General features: G+C 37.0%; 1 protein-coding gene across 1 annotated transcript in view; it reads right to left on the bottom strand.

The window, feature by feature from the left end:
• Positions 1-23,997, bottom strand: part of LRRC40 (leucine rich repeat containing 40) — a 60,288-nt gene that overhangs the window by 2,051 nt on the left and 34,240 nt on the right. The window contains exons 10-14 of the mRNA XM_066268899.1: positions 22,569-22,674; positions 20,346-20,453; positions 8,857-8,967; positions 6,463-6,540; positions 3,949-4,134 (exon numbers count right to left, since the gene is read on the bottom strand). Of these exons, the coding sequence (XP_066124996.1) occupies positions 3,949-4,134; positions 6,463-6,540; positions 8,857-8,967; positions 20,346-20,453; positions 22,569-22,674 (589 nt within the window). The remainder of the gene's footprint in view (positions 1-3,948; positions 4,135-6,462; positions 6,541-8,856; positions 8,968-20,345; positions 20,454-22,568; positions 22,675-23,997) is intronic.

Raw genomic sequence — 23,997 nt, 5'->3', positions numbered from 1 at the left:
GTTTAATTTCTTTCTTTAATAATTAATGAAATACCTTAAAGTATAAGATAAAGAGACTTTTATATTAACTTTCAATAACTTAAGTTTTTGTGGAAACAAAAGTCAAATGGACTCACACCATACTATATACAACAGATCTAAATTATATCTTCAAATACTTCCACGAGGCTGCAGACTTCTTTCAAAGACTGATTTTTTTAATTAATTAGAAAAAAACTTAATTATAGTCAATCCTTATTCCAGATTCTATTAACTTGACAACTCACTAAAATTTATCTATACCCCAAATCAATACATCTGGCACTTTCACGATTTTTTGACACAGAGCAGCACAAAGTTTGAGTCCCTGGATAGGTACACTCTCCGCTGAGGCTGCACAGGTGACCCTACCTTCTTGTTTCAGTTCTCATACCTCACACAAGCGTCCTTCTCCTGGTCTATTTGGTGTGATAATTTTTATATTTTTGTACTTGTTGTTAATTTCACTGTTTAAAACGGCCCTCAACTGCCATGCTGAAGAGTTTGTTGTCTAGTTTTCTTGAACAAAGCTACCATGTGTCTCATAGAGAAAATGCATATTAGATAAACTTCATTCAGGCATGAATTGTAGTGTTGTTTTGTCATAGTTCAATGTTAATGAATCAACAATATTAAATAAGGTGGCTTAATACAAATACACACATTAAAAAAAAAAAGGTATGTATTGATTGATTGAAAGTATTGTGACCAGAGGCTTGAAGAACCTAACCCTTATACTCCCCTAAGAGTAATGGTTCACTATTCACTAATTTAGTGTTTACAGAGACTTTATAAGGGGTCCCCAAACTTTTTACACAGAGGGCCAGTTCACTGTCCCTCAGACTGTTGGAGGGTCGGACTATAAAAAAAACTATGAACAAATCCCTATGCATACTACACATCTTATTTTAAAGTAAAAAAACAAAACGGGAACAAATACAACATTTAAAATAAAGAACAAGTAAATTTAAATCAATAAACTGACCAGTATTTCAATGGGAACTATGGGTCTGCTTTTGGCTAATGAGATGGTCAATGTGCTCCTCTTACCACCAATGAAAGAGGTGCCCCTTCCGGAAGTGCGGCGGGGGCGGATAAATGGCCTCAGGGGGCTGCATGTGGCCCGTAGGCCATAGTTTGGGGACCCCTGCTTTATAGCATACAACTGCTGCCCACCACGATAATCAACTGTACTTGCCTCCCATAATTCACTAATAAGAGTCACCAGAGCAGAAGCCAGCGCTGCTTGGTAAAGTAAAATATGCCTAACCATCAGATGCTGCTTTCAATAATGAAATTACTTTTGACATTCTGTTAACTACATGGCTTTCTGTTGACATCTCAAACTCCCTTTATAGTCATTTAATAAGCATTTATTAGGTGCTTACTATGTTCCAGGCACTGAGACAACTCTATTCTAAAGGAGGACTAAAAAATAGTATAAATGAGTCTAAACAAAGCAGGATGGAAAAATAGAGCATTGACTAACTCTGCTTGGAGAACAAGGAAGGTTTTCAAATATGATGCTTAGGTTGATTATTGGTAAAAGCATGTGAAGCTGTGATAACGCCAAACACAAGAAAATCCAGGTCCCAACGTGAAGCCCACTTGGAATAAATAGTAGTAATCTAAATTTCAGACTTTAAAAACCCTATATGCACATACAAATATATTTCCCTAACATTTTTATGCAGTAGTTTCAAGTTACACAGAGATAAGGAAAGTATTACTAGAAATAATCTGTTACTTTATTCACACATATATATTATTATATAAACAAAGCTAAAAATAAATTTGTTAAAATCTGGAAAACAAAATTGGGAATCTGAGTTACCTATTATTATTGTTATTTCTTTTTGAGGAAGGGAGTGTGGGAAACAGACTCCCACATGCACCCTGATTGGAATCCACCCCACAACCCACATCTTGGGCCTATGCTTAAATCAATTGAGCTATTTTTAGTGCCTGAGGCTGACACACTAGGACCAACCAAGCTATCCTCAAGTGTCCTCAGCCCCCAGAGCCAATGGTGGAACCAATCAAGCCACTGGCTACAGGAGGGGAAGAGGGAAAGAAGGGGGAGAGAAGCAGACGGTCACTTCTCTTGTGTTCCCTGACCAGGAATCAAACCTGGGATGCCTATACTCCAGGCCAATGCTCTATCCACTGAGCCAATCGGCCAGGACCTGTTAACCCAGGCGTGGCCAACAGTTTTTGCCCCCAGGCCAGATTAGAAAGAAAACTTTTTTCACAGGCCAGACAAAATATTAAAATTTAAAAATTTAAATACAAAAACGATTCATTTAAGTAAACAAAATTTTATTATGTAATTTGTTTATGAATAAATATACAACAGATTAGCAAAAAAACTAATATGATGTGTTGAGGCGCTTTGCATCACCTATTATTTTTTTAATATCTGGCTCTATACTTGTAGTAGCTATTCTTAACACAGCCTCCAAATGTAAATCATTCAATCTTGATCTTGATGTACCTTTATTTAGATTCATTAAAGAAAAAGTTTGTTCACAAATATAATTTGAGCTGAAGATTACTAAATATTTCTTGGCAAGTTTTTAAAAATTTCTATATTTTCCATTATTCAATTGCTTATAAAAATTGCACCGACGAGTACAAAAGTTGTAAATCTTTATAATTGAATTTTTTTAAAAAATAAAGAAGTGGCCCTGGCTGGTTGGCTCAGCGGTAGAGCGTCGGCCTGGCGTGCGGGGGACCCAGGTTCGATTCCCGGCCAGGGCACATAGGGGAGGTGCCCATACGCTTCTCCACCCCCCCCCCCCTTCCTTTCTGTCTCTCTCTTCCCCTCCCGCAGCCAAGGCTCCATTGGAGCAAGGATGGCCCGGGCACTGGGGATGGCTCCTTGGCCTCTGCCCCAGGCGCTGGAGTGGCTCTGGTCACGGCAGAGCGACGCCCCGGAGGGGCAGAGCGTCGCCCCCTGGTGGGCAGAGCGTTGCCCCTGGTGGGCGTGCCGGGTGCATGTGGGAGTCTGTCTGACTGTCTCTCCCTGTTTCCAGCTTCAGAAAAATACAAAAGAAATAAAAATAAAAAATAAATAAATAAAGAAGTATCACGAATCTATTTGACCAATTATTGGAAGTTAACCCTAAATTAGTAACACATGGAATTCTTTTCCGTGTATCACTTTCTTAAATATCTTGATTTCCAGCCTGACCTGTGGTGGCGCAGTGGATAAAGCGTCGACCTGGAAATGCTGAGGTCGCCGGTTCAAAACCCTGGGCTTGCCTGGTCAAGGCACATATGGGAGTTGATGCTTCCAGCTCCTTCCCCCTTCTCTCTCTCTCTGTCTCTCTCTCCTCTCTCTCCCCTCTCTAAAAAATGAATAAATAAATTTTAAAAAAAATCTTGATTTCCAATAATCAAAGACACTTCTGCTTCTGAGTAGCTGAGATTTTAACTTTCATTGTTGTACAATCATTAGATATCGTAGTTTATGTATAATGATTTAAAAGTACCACTTATTTCATTTCCACAGTGCATCATGCGAAGAATATTAAAAATTTAATCACAGGCCGCATAAACTCATTACATGGGCCGGATCTGGCCTGTGAGCCGTATGTTGGCCATGCCTGTGTTAACCTATTATTTTTAATAGGAGATTACAATTTTTTTACTTCAACTTTCCTGCTAGAGTACCTCAACAGAAAAATACAAAACAACATTTATAATTTTTTTTATTATTGATTTTTAGATGGGGGGGCAGACAAGCAGGAACCATCAACTCATAGTAGTTGCTTCCCATATGTACCTTGACCAGCAAGCCCCAGGGTTTCGAACCGGTGACCTCAGCGTTCCAGGTGACACTTTATCTACTGCACCACCACAGGTTAGGCCAAAACAACATTACAACAAATCAATCAAACAAATCGAAAAACTGAGTAGTGTAGTTACCTTAAGTTCACACAATTGCCGAGCTCTGGTGGTATTTGCAGGAGGTCATTATTTTGAAGGTCCAATGTGATCAGATTTTCCATTGTTTTCAGTCTCTCAGGGTCCACAGATCCAACCTGATTGTTACTAATCAAAATCGTTTCAAGTGTGGGAATGCGGTACAGAACTTCAGGTAGTATTTTGAACCTATTTAAATAAGAACAGAACACCTACATATATTGGAATCAAAAGCAAAATTATTCCTTTAAATAGATGATCTTAAATTTGATATCTTGAGATAGCTTTCTTCAGTGTGTTATTTTATATTTGGTTTAAGTCCTATAGTCAAATTATCCAGAAAGTGAACAAACTTTGGAAACCTTGAAATATATATTAAGTGGACAGATTTGTGACACTTTCTACTTATTGTATAAAAGCCAAATAAAAGTTTAGAGTAAATTCTCCAATGTTTTCCTTTTCAAGTTCAGGAGACAAAGAAATCTTTCTGAGATTCCACATAAAATGTCTCCATGTAGAATTCTTCCTTAGTTCACTTTTATTTCTTATGAAACAGAATCATTGACAACAATTAAGTAAAAAATTCAAGATTCCTATTTTGCTTTGACTACAGTTTAAAAAATGAGTACATTTTTGGTTCTTGAAAAGAGGACAAACTAGCCTAGGCTGCTGGCTTCTTCATCCAAAGCAACCTGAAAATGCCACAAGAGAGATAAAAAGGCTAATGGCTCTCAGAGCAATTAACACAAAATCCTTGAGGATCTCTTGGGGGGCAGGGGCTGGCATGGTTTCAGTGTGAGACAAACTGCCTCTCACAAAGCGGACTAGAAAAGATAAGGATGTGCTGCAGGAGAACGTTACGGCTGTGGCCTTGTCCTTGTCACTTACCCATACTGCCCTTCCTCTGCTGCCTCGATATAAAAAAAAAATGCAACAGTAAAGGGTAAACTCAAGACTGCTCAGTAGTTCCAGAGGGACCAGGGGAGTCAATAACCAGGAGGGCAGATGGACCAAACGGCCTCCAAGCAGTTCCTCCTCTTCTTCTTTCTCACCAACTCATGAATGAGGTAATTTAAAAAGATGCGGCTCAATTATTAACACAGAAGTTAGGGTTAACTTTTGTCACTTCCCCAGAGACATTACTTGGCAATGCAATTGATAACTCAATAGACAATTCAACAAAGAAATGAAAGTTCAATTCACAAATAAAATTAGGAGAGATCTGAGAAGTGCATATAGTTTAAATAATGACAACAATGATATAACCTACACATGAGAAAGCAAAAATAATGGAGCAGACAGAAAAAAAATTAAAACATGCAGCATTTTAACATCAGTATGCCTTAGATTCCTCATTTGTTAGTGAGGAATAACAATAGTACAAAACTTATACACTTGTAAGGATTGAATGAATATATCTGAAGACCTTAAGATAGTAGCTGGAATACAATAAATGTTAGCTATTCATATTTAAATTAAATTGTTACCAAAATCAACTTTCATCATTGAAAATAATATGACATTATTAATAGCCCATCTTCTGATGTAAAACCAGCTGGCTTCAAATACCAGTTCTATAATTTACTATCTATGTGAACCTTAGGTAAGTTACTTAACTCCTAATACTCGGTTTTTAAATGGCCATAATAACAGAACCTACCATGTCAGCCTTTTGTGAGAATTAAATGAGAAAATACATACTTAGTCCAGTGTTAGCAGATAATAAGCTCCCAATAAATATTAGGTATTCTTAATAATCAGCAGTATCTTTATAGTGTTTAAAGAATAAAATCAAAATTTGTTTTGACATAAAACGTTTTCATAGGGCTGGCTACTGCTTACAAGCCCAGCTTTACCTGTTCCTTACCACTCCTCTAGCTACTCACTGTATGGGTGGAGCCGTATTCAACTTCCTAGTGTCCCAAACACAGCATGTTTTCACATCTTTGCGCCTTAGTACATGCTACTTGTTCCACATGGGATGCCTTATTCCTGTCTGTCTGGCAAAGGTCTGCCTATTTCTCCTGTGTCTCAGTTTCAATGCTGCCTCTTTAATCTTCAGGTTAATTTCAGGAAACACTTTTGTGTACTATGTTTCCATTATAGCAATTTTATTTATTAAAATAATTAAAAGGAACAAAAAATCTATTACATATCAGTTGTAAAAATTCTAAAAAAGCAACATCACTTTCAATTCTAAGTGAAAATAAGCCTGGATATTTAAATAAAGTAAAAATATAGGGCCTTTTAAAAATATTTTACTTAGAAAATTAAATTTAATGGGGTGACATTACTCAGTAAGAGTACAAAGGTTTCAGGTAAACATTTCTATAGCATTTGATCGGTTATGTCCATACCTATCATACCTATTTGACCAAAGTCAAATCAGTTTCCATCACTGCATATTTGTCCCTCTTTACAAATAGGGCCTTTTTGTTTAGCTCTCTTAGTTATATTCTCTAGTGAGATCTACAAATTTTCCATAGAATAATCGTTAGTCACTCATTTGTCTCTTACCTATTATAGGAAAGATTGATTGTTTGTAGTCTTATCAACGATTCCATTTCTTCAGGCAAAGAATTTAAAAAATTGTTTCTAAATTAGAAAGAAGAAGATAATTTCCAAAACATTTTTGTTCAGCTTTAATTTATAAAGTATTGATCAGACAAAAAATTACATAACTGTTTGTCAATCTTCAATCTTCTCTCCTTAACACTGAGTGCTGAGAATGCTAAATCAGTCAGCTGCCTCGACTATTTGATTAACGTGTCAAATCCCAATATGTAGCCATAAGGTATTAACTCGCTAACAACGGATTTAACAGGACAAACACTATAAACCAACCCCTTATATCCTTCAATCTGAATTTAACAATACTCCTCACAGTCAGGGCCCTTTAGATTATTACAGGGTCCTGTAACCATCACATTATTTGATACCACCAATATTTGATTAGTGTTAATACAGATATATCTTGCACACAGACATGAAATTCTAATCCAAAAAAACCTGAAATATATGAAAAAAGTGAAACAGGAAAGTAAAGAATTCTACATATTTGGAAATGTGAAACTTTTACTACGTAGGCATTATGCAAGTCCGTTCTACTCTAAGTTTAGAATATCAATTTGCACAGTGCATTTTTTTTTTTTTAGATCTTCTGATGAACCATGGCAGTCAACAGAATCTCACTGTTGGAAGGACCTGGGAACAATGTCAGAAGAAAGGTTAACAAAAAGGTAGGATTCTACAAGCTGTGTACCTACTAATAATAGAAAATATCTGTAGCCTGAGCAGTGGTGGCGCAGTGGATAGTGTCAGCCTGGGACATGAAGGTCCCAGGTTTGAAATCCTGAGGTTGCCGGCTTAAGCATGGGATCATCAAAATGATCCCAATGTCGCTGGCTTGAGCAAGGAATAACTGGCTCAGCTGGAGCCCCCCAGTCAAGGCACGTATGAGGAGCAATCAGTGAACAACTAAGGTAACACAACTACGAGTTGATGCTTCTCATCTCTGTCCTTTCCTGTCTCTGGCTCTCTCTCGCAAAAAGAAAAAAGAAAAAGTATCTGTGAGAAAATTATATCCAGTTAGATGGTAACATATTACAATTAATACTTTTCTCTAGCCTATTTCTTTATATTCAGAAGTTAAAAAGCAAGTCTAATATTTAAGAGAATTACTCTCTACAGTTCAACCTATGTTCTTTTTTCTTTCCTATGTACTTTTCTCCCATTATTGTCTTTATTGGGTTGTAATGAATAACCTACTACTGGTTTTTATCCTTTTCCTACCTAAAAAGTCTTATACCTAACTGATATCAGACATGAAAGCATAGTTTAGTCACTTAATTAGAAACCTCCAGATGTGGTTACACACAAAGCTATACACACGCGCGCGCGCACACACACACACACACACACACCACAAAGAATGGGACGAAAAGAAATAAGACAGCAGCAATGGAGACATAAATTCATTTTCTTTGCTCTGTTAATACTGAACCAATATGTGGTTTTACATTGTTTTGCCAGCGTAATTGCTACCCAAAAATAAAGGAAAGTCTACATTTAGTAAGAACAGAGTAAAGTAGATTTGCTTTAATCTCATAAATAAAAATTGTTTGTCTCTACAAGAAAAATAAAACAGCTATAACTTAGATTATCATTATGTGACTACTACTGTTTGAGCAGAACAAGAGACATTATACTTTAAATAAACTAAAAAATACACTTGGTAACAATATATAAGCAGTAGGAAGCCTAAGTAGTAGACATATAGTTTACAAATAAAATTTTAAAGCCCATGAAAATAAATGACTAACCCTGAGACACATATTATTACCCTTAAAGAACGGGGATACTTCTGACCCTGTCACATCAACTTTGAACATGTTTAAATTAAACTTCCTATTACATCTGCAGAACCTTAAGTAATTTCTTTCCTTTGTGTTGCCACTCACAGTGTAACTTTTATTTTGGCCATGAATGTTTAATATAATTTTTTGGAACAAAATAATTTCTTTTTAAGAGAAGACATGCTAGCTAGCGGCTGTGCCAGCACTGGGTTGACAGCTTTATGCTGTTATTTTCAGAAAAGAAACAATGTGAAGTAAATACTTTACACATGTTACTTGTAATTTTGTGTAAGCCTGAATCTAAAGAATATGTTAATAGTTTCTAATTTTTAAAATAATTATGTCATATCACTTAACATGTAAATAGCCTAAAATTATAGATATCCCAATAAAATATTTTCTAAATGTTTAATTTTAGAGTTATCCTAAAATATTATTAATAAGTTAAAGACCAATTTCCATACTTACTTAGGAAAGTATGAGGGCAGGCAAAAGTTAGGCAAAACTCAAAGAAAAGTTACAATGACAAAAGTGAAGCAATAGTAACAATACATACCTGATATCTAAAAAAGTCAGTTTCTGAAGCATACATAATTCCAAGGATATAAAGGAAATCTTATTAAAACTGAGACTAACATCAGAAACTATTTCCTTCAGTTCCACAATCCTGAAACAAAAATAATTTCAAGATGTTAGCACTTGAATTCAGAACATCAAAACTACAAGTAGCCCATAGGGGTAAAAATCTTATATTATTTCTGCTAATTAAGATTTTCCGTAACTTTTACCTCTTTCCACAAAAATTTCAATAAGTTTGGATATGTAACTAATAAAAACAGGTTTTTAAAAACAGCCTTAAGATTGTCTGTCCAAGAATTTCTACTCGTCCTTAACTGTGTGTTTAAGAACCCATTTATATTATATTTAATCCAATTATGTACACAGAAGAAAAAGCAAACCTAGGCAATTTTTATGCTGTATTTTGTTAATGATTTTAATCCATAAAATAAATTGTTACACATATTATATAACTGAGTAGGGTTTTTTTAGACTGCATAGTATAATATCTGGGTACTTTAAGCTGTTTTTAAAATATTATGTCTACATTTTATAAGTATAGTATTTATTATCCAACTATCATTACATTTAATCATGACTGCAAGAAAACATTAGGTTACTTCTTAGGTTTGGTAAGTGTCACTATTTTTTTTTTTTTTTTGACAGAGGCAGAAAGAGAGTCAGAGAGGGACAGATAGTGATAGACAGGCAGAAAGGGAGAGATGAGAAGCATCAATTCTTCATTGAGGCACTTTAGTTGTTCATTCATTGCTTTCTCATATCTGCCTTGATGGGGGGGGGGGGCTACAGCAGACTGAGTGACCCCTTGCTCAAGCCAACGACCTTGGGTTAAAGTGACCTTTGGGCTCAAGCTAGTGACCATGAGGTCATGTCTATGATCCCACGCTCAAGCCAGTGACACCATGCTCAAGCCAGATGAGCTCACGCTCAAGCTGACCTCGGGATTTCGAACTTTGATCCTCCACATCCCAGTCCGACACTCTATCCATTGTGCCACCACCTGGTCAGTCAATAAGGATCACTATTAAGCAACTTAAGTCAAAGATTTAAAAAGGAAGAATCAAACATTTCTAAGTAAGCATAATTAGTTTAATAGTTTAAAAGTATGCTATTAATTTAACTATAAGAACAAGAAATGCTATCTGACCAGGTGGTGGTGCAGTGCATAGAGCCTCGGACCTGGGATGCTAAGGACCAAGGTTCTAAATCCCGAAGTCACCGGCTTGAGCGCGGAATCAGACATGACCCCATGGTCGCTGGCTTGAGCCCAAAGGTCGCTGGCTTGAAACCCAAGGTCACTGGCTTGAACCCAAAGCTGCTGGCTTGAGAAAGGAAGGGGTCTCTGTAGCCCCCGAGTCAAGGCACATATGAGAAAGCAATCAATGAACAACTAAAGTGCCTCAATGAAGATTTTTTTTTTCTTGTGGGAGAGGCCGAGAGTCAGAGAGAGGGACAGATAAGGATAGACAGACAGGAAGGGAAAGAAAGATGAGAAACATCAATTCTTCTTTGCGGTTCCTTAGTTGTTCATTGATTGACTTCCCATATGTGCTTTGACTAGGGGGCTACAGCAGACCGAGTGACCCCTTGCTTGAGCCAGCATTGCTGGATTCAAGCTAGTGAGCTTTGCTCAAACCAGATGAGCTCCCGCTCAAGCTGGCGACCTTGGGGTCTCGAACCTGGGTCCTCTATATCCCAGTCCGATGCTCTATCCACTGCACCACTGCTTGGTCAGGCTCAATGAAGAATTGATGCTTCTCATCTCTCTCCCTTGCTGTCTGTCTATCCCTCCATCTCTCTCTCGCTAAAAAAAAAATTAAATTAAGAAAATTTTAAAAAAGAACAAGAAATACTATATATGTTTTGCTAACAAAGGAATCAAATCATTTTGATTTGACTATGACTGTAAATCATTTTTGTCTATATTAGTAAGCAATAAAGAAAGGAAAAATATCAAATATTGTTCTAAAGAAGACACAGTGAAAGATACACTGAATTTGGATATGTAACTATTTAACTTTTTGGAAAGTTTTTGGATAGTATGGAATATATATAAAGAGTACTCTTTGCTTTAGTAATTTATCTGGAAATCTAGCATAAAGAAATATGTTTTGTTTTACTTATTGCCATATTCAAGCTTATAATACATAGATAAATTTGATTTTAAAAGTATTGTTCACAACATAGGGAAACACTTATAAAAAAAAAACTAGTCAAGAAACAATTATAATATAATTATAAATGAGGAATAGCTTGAAATAAAATATGCCATTAGCTAATAAGCCAGTGATGGGACTATAAGTGATCTGTCTCTCCATATAGTATAAAATTTTATAAATAAATATTATTTTTACCATCAGAAAATATGGTGAAAACTGACTTGTGAAATAATTTAAGAGAGAAGGAAAGTGGTTCAGAAACTCTAAGTGAAGTATGTCTTTACTATACATCTTTTTTGGCCTTCTAAACTGCTAAAATGGTAAGTTTCACTTTCTTCCCCAATTAGCTGGTTTGATCCAGAATCCCCATGACAAACTTATCCTATCTGACAGCAAATCTAAATGCTCAACTATTCTATCAAGTATCCTCGGAGCCCTTTAATTACTATGAAAGAATGAGAAGATGGACTAGATCTCCTCTTGCAATGGAATCTCAGAGTTATCATCTTTCAAGATCTACATTTTCCAAACTATGCTCTGAAAAACAGAAAAGTAAATTACAGTTTGACTTTTATAAATTTTAAATCTTATAAATAGGTGGTAATATAGGTAATAATAAATAAATTATTATCTCCCCTTTAGAGGTGAGGAAACTAAAAGCAGCTAACCTATCCAAAGTCACACCACTGGAATACAGATAAAAGCAATGGACTCTATTACCCAGTTCTTTAACACTGCCCTATCTGTCTCCCATACTGTTATTTTAATTGCAAGGTTAACCCCAATAAATTCAATAAAAAGAAAAAAAAATAATTGCAAGGTTACTGGTCACCCTTCTTTGGTTATATAGTTTACTGCAAGAGAACAATCACTTGTAAAAATGCAACACTATACTAATTTTCCTCTCATAACCTAAATATTTTGCTATAATTAGCATAAACAAAGATGTGTTAAAATATAACACAAATGACTTCTAATATTTGGAAATGAATTCTTCTTCTCTGGGAGGAAAATAAAGATATGTTTTAGTCAATTCTGTATTCGCTATCAGTGGAAAAATTCAGTGGCTTGGCAGTTCATTAATATAGAGCCCCAAATGAAAATTCCTATTATTCAGAGAGTGACGTCACGGAAATGGCGCCGTGAGCAGCGCGTCCGACAGCTCTCCCCTAAATCACAACAAATTTATCAACTAGAAACAGAAAAATTTATCCTCGGAGCATTCCGGAGTTCCACACAAACTGATAGCGAAAGGACTGTTATCACTTGAATCTGAGAGACGAGGGTGTGGAGGAAGCTACCACAGGGACGTTCTTTCAAACCGCAAGGAAGTGCGCCTGTGGTGAGTCAGCCCATATACTTGGGAACCGCGAGCCGCCACCGCAAGCGGCCGCCGCGAGCCGCCGCGCGCGCGCCCGGTCCCATTGAGCACCGCTGACGTTCCCAGCGGCCCGCACACTGCGAGTGGGGGTCGCCGGCCACCGGTGCCCTGAGCGCCCCATTCGCGCGAGTGCCTTGGGCGTGCCTTGGGCATTCCACGCGCCCAAGGCGCCCTGCTGGCCCGCACACCCAGGGGGCTCCATTATCCTGCGCCTGGTGCGGTCCAGCCGCCAGCGGTGGGGCCAGCGGGAGAGGCTTGGGAGATTCTCTCCGTGGGCGGGGCACCTCACCCAGCCATTCAAGCTAACAATCAAGCGTTGGGGGAGGGGCGCGCGCAGGCAGCCTAAAATACCTTCGGAAGCACAGCTGCGACCCAATCACTGAAATTAGCTTAACCCATAAAATCTGCGCACCCTCGGTTCTAATTGATAAGATCTCTCTCAGTTCAGCCATCCAAGACAAGAGGCGTGATATTTTTTAGTGCCTCTCGCTAAAGGGGCGGGGGCAACTTCTGATTGATAGAGCCTCCATATTCAGGGATAAACGCTAACAACAAGGACTTGGCAGATAATAAGGTCTATACTACACTAGTCGTAAGCAGAGACTAGTGCCTCTTCTTCCCTGCAAAAACAGGCTACAAAGTGTGGAAAGCCTGGGTTGAGAGGTCCAACTAAATGATAGGCGCTGAACAGTCACCTTGACAACAATTGACTCCCACCCCCGCCTGATTACACTGGAGGCCCTGACTGTCAGAGCCTTTCCCAAAGCCTTGCACTGAGTGGGGATAGAGTGGGGATTTCCCAGCTCTTTGAGCCTCTTACTCCCCAGGCAGAAGCAGTTGCAGCCTTATAGCTGGATCACCAGGCTTCTAATTCAGAAAGGGGGGACTAGGAGAGAGAATCCAGGAAAGCAAACTCTCTCATCGTTGGACCCTGCAAACGCCAACAAGCCTTTACTTCCAGCAAGACTAAAGCCAATTATATGACATTGCCATAGAATCCCATCAACTGCAAATCCCTACCTAAGAGTGACACAGGGGCAGAGCCTGGGGTACAGAGTCACCGACCAGGAAGAGGGAGAGAAAAGAAAAAGGAAGAAGTTAACCTCTCAAAATCAAGAAAAACCCACAGACTTTACAACTTGATCCACTAATTTTTTTTTGTTGTTGTTGTTGTTTGTTTCTTCTATCTTTTTGCCTTTATTTCCTCCACCTCGGTCCTTCTATTCTCTGCCCATCTTATGCTTCCCCTTTCTTGAACTACACTAACCATGAGTGTTGCATTTTATTTTTCTTCTTCATCCTCACCCTCCTTTAAGGTTATACTCCAAAACACTTAACTCTCACTCTCTCCTCTTTTTTTTTTTTTGTCTTGCTTTATTTTGTTTTTTTCTCCTCCTATTTTATTTCTTCCTTCGTTTTTCTCTTTTTCTTATTTTTTCCTTTCTATTCGTTTTTTCTTTTCTCATTTTACTTTCCTCCTATATAATCCTCAATCACGAACAAATTAGTTAATTTGGGACTCAAGGCTTTTTTTTGGCTTTATTTCTCTTTTTTGCTTTTGTTTTTATTTTTTTTTCTTGTTTGTTTATTTTTGTGGCATTTTGGGTCCTCCCAACCCAAGGTCTCCATTGTATTTAGTCTTCGCTCCACTTAATACAACAGATTTTTACTTATTATTTTTATTTTTTCTTCTTTATTATTCTTTTTTGGTCCTTTTTTCTGCTTCCCTCTTATCCCTCTCATTATATCTCTTAGTTGACCATCACTTACAAGCAAATCATCTTATGCTTGTCTAAGATTTTCTTCCTTTTTTTTTTTGCATTTAGTAGGTCCCTACTCCCTTTTTTTGCCCCTTGAACTCTTCACCCCAAATCAGGCCCTCCATTATAGGCACGATATTTCCCTGAGGAGGGGAGAGGAGGGAAAGAGAAGAGAGAAAAAAAGGGGGAAATAATAAATTATTACTGTTTTTTTTTGTGGGGTGTTTTACCTTTTTTTTTTTTTTTTTTTACTTTTTACTATTTATTAATTCTAATTAGTGCTATCAATAAGACCACCCTCAGATGCCGATAAGAAAGAGGAAATCGAATATTATGGATACAAAAGAAAGAGAGGTAACACAAATAGATGTGGAAAAATCTATGGAGAAAAGACTTAACATATTGGAAGCCTTGGAGCTAAATGACAGAGAATTTAAAATAGAAAGCTTAAAAATACTCAGAGATATACAAGAAAACACAGAAAGGCAATATAGGGAGATCAGAAAACAACTCAATGAACACAAAGAATATATTACCAAGGAAATTGAAACTATAAAAACAAATCAAACAGAAATGAAAAACTCAATTCACGAGCTGAAAAACGAGGTAACAAGCTTAGCTAACAGAACAGCCCAGATTGAAGATAGGATTAGTGAAATAGAAGACAAACAACTTGAGGCACAACAGAGAGAAGAAGAAAGAGACTCAAAAATAATAAAAAACGAGAAAGCCCTACAGGAATTGTCTGACTCCATCAGAAAGAATAACATAAGAATAATAGGTATATCAGAGGGAGAAGAGAAAGAAAATGGAATGGAGAATATACTCAAACAAATAATAGACGAGAACTTCCCAAGCCTGTGGAAGAAACTAAAGCCTCAAATTCAAGAAGCAAACAGAACACCAAGTTTTCTTAACCCCAACAAACCCACTCCAAGGCACATCATAATAAAGATGACACAAACCAATGACAAAGAAAAAATTCTCAAGGCAGCCAGGGAAAAGAAGAGTACAACATATAAAGGAAGGCCTATTAGATTATCATCAGATTTCTCAGCAGAAACTCTACAAGCTAGAAGAGAGTGGACCCCAATATTTAAAGCCCTGAAAGAGAGGAACTTTCAGCCAAGAATACTATACCCATCAAAGCTATCCTTCAAGTGTGAAGGAGATATAAAAACATTCACAAATACAGAAAAGATGAGAGAATTTATCAACAGAAAGCCCCCACTCCAGGAAATACTAAAGGGGGTTTTCCAACCAGATTCAAAGAACAAAAGAAAACAACACCACAAGTAACAGCTCCACCAAGAACACAATAAAACCAAACTTAAACTGTGACAACAAAGGAAAAAAAGGGGGGAGAGGATGGAGATTAACAGTAGCAAAGGATGATGAAGTGCAGAAATACTTATAAGATAGGGTACTACAATGAATATGGTAGGTACCCTTTTCATTACTTAATGGTAACCACCCTTAAAAAAACCACCACAAAAACACTTGACTTAAAAAAGGTAGCAACAGAGGAAAGAAGTATGGAACACAAACGAACAAAAACATATGATAGAAAAACAAAAGAGAAGAATCAAACTAGATACAAAACTAACAGAAAGCAATTTATAAAATGGCAGTAGGGAACCCACAAGTGTCAATAATTACACTAAATGTAAATGGATTAAACTTACCAATAAAAAGACACAGAGTAGCAGAATGGATTAAAAAAGAAAATCCAACTATATGCTGCCTACAAGAAACACATCTAAGCAACAAGGATAAAAACAAATTCAAAGTGAAAGGCTGGAAAACAATACTCCAAGCAAACAACACCCAAAAAAAAGCAGGCGTAGCAATACTCATATCTAATAATGCTGACTACAAGACAGAAAAAGTACTCAGAGACAAAAATGGTCATTTCATAATGATTAAGGGGAAGTTGAATCAAGAAGACACAACAATCCTTAATATATATGCACCAAACCAAGGAGCACCAAAATATATAAGACAACTACTTATTGACCTTAAAACAAAAACTAACAAAAATACAATCATACTTGGAGACCTCAATACACCGCTGACGGCTCTAGATCGGTCATCCAAACAGAGAATCAATAAAGATATAGTGGCCTTAAACGAAATACTACAACACCTGGATATGATAGACATCTACAGGACACTTCATCCCAAAGCGACAGAGTATACATTTTTCTCTAGTGTACATGGAACATTCTCAAGAATTGACCATATGTTGGGCCACAAAGACAATATCAGCAAATTTAGAAAAATTGAAATTGTACCAAGCATATTTTCTGATCATAAAGCCTTGAAACTAGAATTCAACTGCAAAAAAGAGGGGGAAAACCCCACAAAAATGTGGAAACTAAACAACATACTTCTAAAAAATGAATGGGTCAAAGAAGAAATAAGCGCAGAAATCAAAAGATATATACAGACAAATGAAAATGAAAATACGACATAGCAGAATCTCTGGGATGCAGCAAAAGCAGTAATAAGAGGAAAGTTCATATCACTTCAGGCATATATGAACAAACAAGAGAGAGCCGAAGTAAACCACTTAACTTCACACCTTAAGGAACTAGAAAAAGAAGAACAAAGACAACCCAAAACCAGCCGAAGAAAGGAGATAATAAAAATTAGAGCAGAAATAAATGAAATAGAGAACAGAAAAACTATAGAAAAAATCAATAAAACAAGGAGCTGGTTCTTTGAAAAGATCAACAAAATTGACAAACCCTTGGCAAGACTCACCAAGGAAAAAAGACACAGGACTCAAATAAATAAAATCCAAAATGAAAGAGGAGAGATCACCACAGACATCATAGATATACAAAGAATTATTGTAGAATACTATGAAAAATTATATGCCACCAAATACAACAATCTAGAAGAAATGGATAAATTCCTAGAACAATACAACCTTCCTAGACTGAGTCATGAAGAAGCAGAAAGCCTAAACAGACCAATCAGCAGGGAGGAAATAGAAAAAACTATTAAAAATCTCCCCAAAAATAAAAGTCCAGGCCCAGATGGTTATACTAGTGAATTCTATCAAACATTCAAAAAAGACTTGGTTCCTATTCTACTCAAAGTCTTCCAAAAAATTGAAGAAGAAGCAATACTTCCAAACACATTTTATGAGGCCAACATAACCCTCATACCAAAACCTGGCAAGGATGGCACAAAGAAAGAAAACTACAGACCAATATCTCTAATGAATACAGATGCTAAAATACTAAACAAAATACTGGCAAACCGAATACAACAACATATTAAAAAAATAATACATCATGATCAAGTGGGATTCATCCCAGAATCTCAAGGATGGTTCAACATACGCAAAACGGTTAACGTAATACACCATATCAACAAAACAAAGAACAAAAACCACATGATCTTATCAATAGATGCAGAAAAGGCTTTTGATAAAATACAACACAATTTTATGTTTAAGACTCTCAACAAAATGGGTATAGAAGGAAAATATCTCAACATGATAAAGGCCATATACGATAAACCATCAGCCAACATCCTATTAAACGGCATAAAACTGAGGACTTTCTACCTTAAATCAGGAACAAGACAGGGTTGTCCACTCTCTCCACTCTTATTCAACGTGGTGCTAGAAGTTCTAGCCAGAGCAATCAGACAAGACAAAGAAATAAAAGGCATCCATATCGGAAAAGAAGAAGTAAAGCTATCACTTTTTGCTGATGATATGATCCTATACATCGAAAACCCGAAGGACTCCACAAAAAGATTATTAGAAACAATAAACCAATACAGTAAGGTCGCAGGATACAAAATTAACATACAAAAGTCCATAGCCTTTCTATATGCCAACAATGAAATATTAGAAAACGAACTCAAAAAAATAATCCCCTTCACGATTGCAACAAAAAAAATAAAATACCTAGGAATAAACATAACAAAGAACGTAAAGGACCTATATAATGAAAATTACAAAGCATTGTTAAGGGAAATCGAAAAAGATACAATGAGATGGAAAAATATTCCTTGTTCTTGGATAGGAAGAATAAATATAATCAAAATGGCCATATTACCCAAAGCAATATACAAATTTAATGCAATTCCCATCAAAATCCCTATGAGATTTTTTAAAGAAATGGAACAAAAAATCATCAGATTTATATGGAACTATAAAAAACCCCGAATAGCCAAAACAATCCTAAGGAAAAAGAATGAAGCTGGGGGCATTACAATACCTGACTTTAAACTATATTATAGGGCCACGATAATCAAAACAGCATGGTATTGGCAAAAAAATAGACACTCAGACCAATGGAACAGAATAGAAAGCCCAGAAATAAAACCACATATATATGGTCAAATAATCTTTGATAAAGGGGCCAACAACACACAATGGAGAAAAGAAAGCCTCTTCAACAAATGGTGTTGGGAAAAATGGAAAGCCACATGCAAAAGAATGAAACTCGACTACAGCCTGGCCCCGTGTACTAAAATTAATTCAAAATGGATCAAAGACCTAAATATAAGACCTGAAACAATAAAGTACATAGAAGAAGACATAGGTACTAAACTCATGGACCTGGGTTTTAAAGAACATTTTATGAACTTGACTCCAATGGCAAGAGAAGTGAAGGCAAAGATAAATGAATGGGACTACATCAGAATTAAAAGTTTTTGCTCAGCAAGAGAAACTGATATCAAAATAAACAGACAGCCAACTATATGGGAACTGATATTTTCAAACGACAGCTCAGATAAGGGCCTAATATCCAAAATTTACAAAGAACTCATAAAACTCAACAACAAACAAACAATCCAACAAAAAAATGGGAAGAGGACATGAACAGACACTTCTCCCAGGAAGAGATACAAATGGCCAACAGATATATGAAAAGATGCTCAGCTTCATTAGTTATTAGAGAAATGCAAATCAAAACTACAATGAGATACCACCTCACTCCTGTTAGATTAGCTATTATCAACAAGACGGGTAATAGCAAATGTTGGAGAGGCTGTGGAGGAAAAGGAACCCTCATTCACTGTTGGTGGGACTGTAAAGTAGTACAACCATTATGGAGGAAAGTATGGTGGTTCCTCAAAATACTGCAAATAGAACTACCTTATGACCCAGCAATCCCTCTACTGGGTATATACCCCAAAATCTCAGAAACATTGATACGTGAAGACACATGTAGCCCCATGTTCATTGCAGCACTGTTCACAGTGGCCAAGACATGGAAACAGCCAAAAAGCCCTTCAATAGAAGACTGGATAAAGAAGATGTGGCACATATATACTATGGAATACTACTCAGCCATAAGAAATGATGACATCAGATCATTTACAGCAAAATGGTGGGATCTTGATAACATTATAAGGAGTGAAATAAGTAAATCAGAAAAAAACAAGAACTACATGATTCCATACATTGGTGGAACATAAAAATGAGACTAAGAGACATGGACAAGAGTGTGGTGGTTACCAAGGGTAGGGGGGGGAGGGAGGACATGGGAGGGAGGGAGGGAGAGAGTTAGGGGGAGGGGGAGGGGCACAGAGAACTAGATAGAGGGTGACGGAGGACAATCTGACTTTGGGCGAGGGGTTTGCAACATAATTTGATGACAAAATAACCTAGACATGTTTTCTTTGAATATATGTACCCTGATTTATTAATGTCATCCCATTACCATTAATAAAAATTTATTAAAAAAAAAAAAAAAAAAAAAGAAAATTCCTATTATTCTACATGAACCTGGCTTTGTATAGTGTTTTAAAAGTTTCCCCGATATTTCATTTTAAGGGAAAAATTCTTTTTAATAATTCTAATATCCGGGCACATGTGGGAGTCTGTCTCTCCCCGTTTCCAGTTTCAGAAAAAATACAAAAAAAAAAAAAAGAAAAAAAAATTCTAATATCTATTTTACAAGTTTAAAATATAAAGTGTTTTTAAAAACTTGTATATATAATCTTGTAACAAATATTAATAGTACCTCCAAAAATACTTCGTATGTTTTGCTAAATAACTCAAGTATTAACGCAAGAAATTTTACATATATTTTCAAATTTGAAAACTATGGAAAACAATTATTTTGCAACTAAGATGCAAACAAAACAGAATGAGCCACAACTTAATGAAAATGGTATTATGAACAGTTCTTACCTTTTTGGGATTTCACATAGCTGATTCTTACTGAAGTTAATAGAAGTGATAATGTTGCTTTTTACTGCATCAAACACTTCATCAGGAATCAAGGTTGCCTGTTTATCACTAAATGAAAAATGTTTAAAATCTGCATTATTCTTAGTAGTCCAGAAAAATAAGATTATTACTTTTCATGTTGGAAGAACTTTAAAGATTTCATAAGAGCCCTGGCCGGTTGGCTCAGCGGTAGAGCGTCGGCCTGGCGTGCGGGGGACCCGGGTTCGATTCCCGGCCAGGGCACATAGGAGAAGCGCCCATTTGCTTCTCCACCCCCCCCCCCCTTCCTCTCTGTCCCTCCCGCAGACAAGGCTCCATTGGAGCAAAGATGGCCCGGGCGCTGGGGATGGCTCCTTGGCCTCTGCCCCAGGCGCTAGAGTGGCTCTGGTCTCGGCAGAGCGACGCCCGGAGGGGCAGAGCATCGCCCCTGGTGGGCGTGCCGGGTGGATCCCGGTCGGGCGCATGCGGGAGTCTGTCTGACTGTCTCTCCCCGGTTCCAGCTTCAGAAAATTAAAAAAAAAAAAAAAGATTTCATAAGAAAATCTTTGAAGGTAGTTGACTATTTAGTTCTATAAAAAATGCCACAAAGCCCTGGCCGGTTGGCTCAGCGGTAGAGCGTCAGCCTAGCGTGCGGAGGACCTGGGTTCGATTCCCGGCCAGGGCACACAGGAGAAGCGCCCATTTGCTTCTCCACCCCTCCGCCGCGCCTTCCTCTCTGTCTCTCTCTTCCCCTCCCGCAGCCAAGGCTCCATTGGAGCAAAGATGGCCCCGGGCGCTGGGGATGACTCTGTGGCCTCTGCCTCAGGCGCTAGAGTGGCTCTGGTCACAACATGGCGACACCCAGGATGGGCAGAGCATCGCCCCCTGGTGGGCGTGCCGGGTGGATCCCGGTCGGGCGCATGCGGGAGTCTGTCTGTCTCTCCCTGTTTCCAGCTTCAGAAAAATGCAAAAAAAAAAAAAAAAAAGCCACAAAAACCCGCCACCCCACAAAATATTAACTGTGCCACAGCACATTGTACCTTCTGAGCATTTATATACAGTACTCAATGTGAATTAAAACATATATCTTCAGAGTCTAAGATGTCGAGAAGTCATATAGTAAATGGATTGATTCCTCTACCTCCTCAGAGTAGAACTAAATCTGTAATGTTAAATCTGTTTTTGCCCCTTTTCTTAAAAATATCTAATAGGGGTTATCTGTCAACTTTCTTTAGGTATATATCATAGTTAACTGCAAGATAACATTATACTAAATTGGTGGTCTCATAACCTAAACTAATTTCTCTCTCCTTTAGCATGTGACAAGGCAGAGAGGGTAGTGGCCTTATAATAAACTGTTCCTGATCTTACCATTAACAAGCTTTGTCACTTACCTTCTCTAAATCTCAGTTCTGTGACATTAGAATCTAAAGAGTTATTTATTCATTATTATTTATGCTAGATCCCTGCAAATGTAAATGTAAGTTTTGTTTTTAAAAAGATAAATTTTTTTAGTAAGATTTTTAATAAAATATAAATTTAATCTTAAATGAAAGCATAGAACTGACATTTAACTATTTGTTGTTATAATTAGCCATCATCCCTCACATTCTTTTACAATTTTTAATCCCTAATACATCATCCACTTAAAAGCATCCTCAATGAAATATCTACTGAAGGACTGTATGTACAAGAAAACAACATTATTACTATGACATTATTTGACTTACATTTAGATATATTAACAGGATACAACTTCTCAAGCTTTGCCTGCATGGAGTGATCATTAACTAAACAATACTTATTTCTTAATTACCAATATAGAACCCCCTCAACCACCAATATAAAATCCTCTCTGATTTCTGGAGTCAGAAAATTTTATTAATAACAAATATGTCATCTTTTATATTTTATAATAGCAAAACAGTCTTTATTTTTCATAAATATTCTTTATTATAAAAATTTTACTATCAATAACCATCAATTATCTCAAGCATAGCAAACATAAACCACCTAATGAACGAGCATTTAAGTTCACTGTATTTTTAATCTGCTTCTATCCCTTCATTAATTTTACAATTGCTATTATTCTAGTCAAGTATACTAATGCACTTTGATGAATTCTTCCTCATCAACTGTCCTTTTTCAGAAGTAGTATGTCTAAGTATCCTATGTGTTTTATGTTTAAAGAAATGGATTACATACCTATAGTCTAATATCTTTAATGTGGTGATGGCGTGCACATTGACTCTGGATTCACTAGGTAGTGTCATGGCAGTCTCAATAACAGGGTCATTTTGGCTAGGTTCATCTGGGGAAAAACAGTCATATAAAACCACTATATATAGTACAAAGTCATTTTAAAAATATTAATATGCTTTCTTGATATTATTAGTGAGAATGTCTTTAGTCATATGCTTTATTTCCAATAACTCAAATTTGAATTTGAATTTAATATTTAATTAATAGAAAACTGATAAAGTTATTATAATGTGGCTTCAAAATCTATCAATCAAATCTTTAGAAACTTAGAAGTAGGAAAGAACCTTCAAAGAATAACTAACATGTCTCAGAAGAAACAAGAAATCCTTTATCCAAAGCAGAATATGGTCCATTAGAAGATATGTTAACAACAACAAAAAAGAATTACTGCCCATAAATGTCTACCAAATAGGCATATGCCTATCTTTTATTTATTTATTTGTATTTTTTTAAAGTGAGAAGTGGGGAGGCCGACAGACTCCCACATTTGCCCGACCAGGATCCACCTGGCAAGCCTACTAGGAGCGATGCTCTGCCCATCTGGGGTATTATTGCTCTGTTGCAACTGGAGCCATTCTAGCACCTGAGGTGGAGGACATGGAGCCATCCTCAGTTTCCAGGCCAACTTTGCTCCAGTGGAGCCCTGGCTGTGGGAGGGGGAGAGTTAGAAAGAAAGGAGAGGGGGAGGGTAGAGACACAGATGGGTGCTTCTCCTGTGGGCCCTGGCCAGGAATTGAACCGGGGACCTCCACACACCAGTCTGATGCTCTACCACTGAGCCAACTGGCCAGGGTTTAGGATGCAATAAAGATTATTATCCCCAATCATTTAAAATCTGACAATTTGCATAATCTAGTAAACATAAATATACTACTTACTTTAAGATTTTTTTTAGTAAATCCAAGACTTTATTTTCAATAGAAACTTCCTAACATGTAAGCATATTCATTCACACACAATCAATCCCCTCACTCATCTCCAGATACTGTATTAACACTTTTTGGCAATATTTCCCAAACTGGTCTAGAGATTCAATGTAATCCCCCAGCAGAATTCCAGCTGATTTCTTTGTGGAAAGTAAGTTGATTCTAAAATTCATATTGGATTGCAAGAAACCCAGAAAAGCCAAAACAAGCCTGAGAAAAAGAATAAAATAGGAGGACTTATACTTCTTGATTGCAAAACTTACTACAAAGCAAATATAATCAAGATGGTGTGGTACTGGCACAGACTAAACAGAGAAATCAATGGAATAAAACTGAGAGTCCAGAATGAACCTTATATGTATGGTCAACTGATTTTCAACATGGATGGCAAGACCATTTAATAAGAAAAGAATTGGCTGCTCAACAAATGGTGCAGAGAAACTAGA

The sequence above is a fragment of the Saccopteryx bilineata genome, chromosome 3 (genome assembly GCF_036850765.1).
Source record: "Saccopteryx bilineata isolate mSacBil1 chromosome 3, mSacBil1_pri_phased_curated, whole genome shotgun sequence".
Taxonomy (NCBI): Eukaryota; Metazoa; Chordata; class Mammalia; order Chiroptera; family Emballonuridae; genus Saccopteryx; species Saccopteryx bilineata.
This window is presented reverse-complemented; position numbering and strand designations above follow the sequence as displayed.